The sequence below is a fragment of the Ctenocephalides felis genome, unplaced genomic scaffold (assembly GCF_003426905.1).
Source record: "Ctenocephalides felis isolate EL2017-DRISC unplaced genomic scaffold, ASM342690v1 CF-g0.4_SCAFFOLD_01492, whole genome shotgun sequence".
Classification (NCBI taxonomy): domain Eukaryota; kingdom Metazoa; phylum Arthropoda; class Insecta; order Siphonaptera; family Pulicidae; genus Ctenocephalides; species Ctenocephalides felis.
The window spans coordinates 56655024-56656742 of NW_020537646.1; the positions used below are offsets into that span (position 1 = coordinate 56655024).

General features: G+C 46.5%; 1 protein-coding gene across 1 annotated transcript; it reads left to right on the plus strand.

The window, feature by feature from the left end:
* The first annotated feature begins 547 nt into the window (after positions 1-547).
* LOC113371429 lies at positions 548-991 on the plus strand. Its single transcript, XM_026612058.1, has one exon. The coding sequence runs from the start codon at positions 548-550 to the stop codon at positions 989-991; it is 444 nt and encodes a 147-aa protein (XP_026467843.1).
* The last annotated feature ends 728 nt before the right edge of the window (positions 992-1719 follow it).

Consider the following 1719-nt stretch of genomic DNA (forward strand, 5'->3'; position numbering starts at 1 on the left):
CCTTTGCAGCTGCGATAAGGGCAGCAACTGAAAACATAGAAACAGTGAAATCACTGACGCCGCTGACGACGATAGAGATTCTTGACCTTGATGGTGTCTCTACCAAAAATGACGTTTGCAAAGCACTCATTCGGGACTTTACGACAAAACTGGAAATACGACGAGTGAACTTGACCAAAGTCACATCAAGAGGACAACGAGCGGCCTTCTGTGAGATAGACGAGGCTAATGCAATCAAAGCCGTAAATGGGGCCCGCATAAGAATTGGGTGGGTTAACTGTCGCATTCGCCCAGTTGTTAAAGTAGCCCGCTGCTTTAGATGCCTCGGTTTCGGACACCAAACGCATAAATGCGGGGGACCAGACAGAAGCAAGTGTTGCTACAAATGCGGCGGGGAAAATCACAAGTCTGTAGACTGCGCAGAAAAGCCAAAATGCTTTCTATGTACAGTAGACAAAGAAGATCGAAACAGCGTGAGCCATGTCGCCGGATCCGGTACCTGTAAAGCATTCCGTGTAGCACTTGCCGAAGCCACGAGAGAACAGAAATGACGCGATTTCTACAAGGTAATCTGAACAGATGTGCTTTGGCGCAGAATCTACTGCGCCAACGTATCTTTGAAGATAAGATCGATATCTGCCTTATCTGCGAGCAATATATGAATATTCAGAATAAAGCATGGTTTGCAGATAAATCTGGCACGGCAGCAATATGGATCACAAACTCGAAGAAGATCACCATCAATGACAACGGAAGCGGCGAGGGTTTCGTCTGGATCAAGACTCCCACGACCTACTGTGTAAGCGTCTACCTCTCACCAAATGAAGGGATTAGCGTATTTCGCCAGAAAATGGCAAGCATAGAAGACACTCTCGGCAAATTCGACGGAGAAGTCATTGTAGCTGGTGATTTCAACGCGAAATCGGCAGAATGGGGGGCCGAATACTCGGACACTAGAGGAAATGACGTGGCAGACTTTGCTGCAAGATAAGACCTTACTGTGTTAAATACTGGAAGTATTACAACCTTTAGAAGACCAGGGTATCAGGAATCTATTCTCGACATTACATTTGCCACTCCAAGGACGGCGAACATGATTGGAGACTGGACTGTATCTGAAGAGTATAGTGGCAGTGATCACCAACATGTGACATTTAGTATTGGATCCGGTCCGACTCGACCAAGCAACTTTTGCAAACGAAGGTGGAATGCCAAGAAGCTTGACCAGGAAGCGTTGCGAGCAGCCCTCGAGCAAAACGCATCTACTCTCCAAGCTGATCCAAAACTAAGTACCCGCAGAGAAACGGAAGAAACGATTCTTAAAACTATGAACGCTATTGTCACCTCATGTAACGCCTCTATGCCACGACCAAAGAATCAGGTTGTGCACAGTCCAGCATATTGGTGGTCATCAGAGATAGCAGAACTACGGAAAAGATGCCACGCATTACGTCGCCGCGCCACAATAGCTGCAAAACGCTCCCCCTACCAAGATTTGTATACAAACGAGTACAAACAGGCAAAAAAAAGCCTAAATAAAGCCATAAAAGCAGCTAAAGCCGGATTGTGGAAGGAAATCTGCAATGACCTTGACAAGGATCTCTGGGGCAAAGCCTATCAAATCGTTACAAAACGACTTGGTAGAGCTTTACCAGAAGCACCGAAATCTCCTGCTCTGATGAATTCTATCGTAGCGGAACTATTCCCTAAACATCCGCC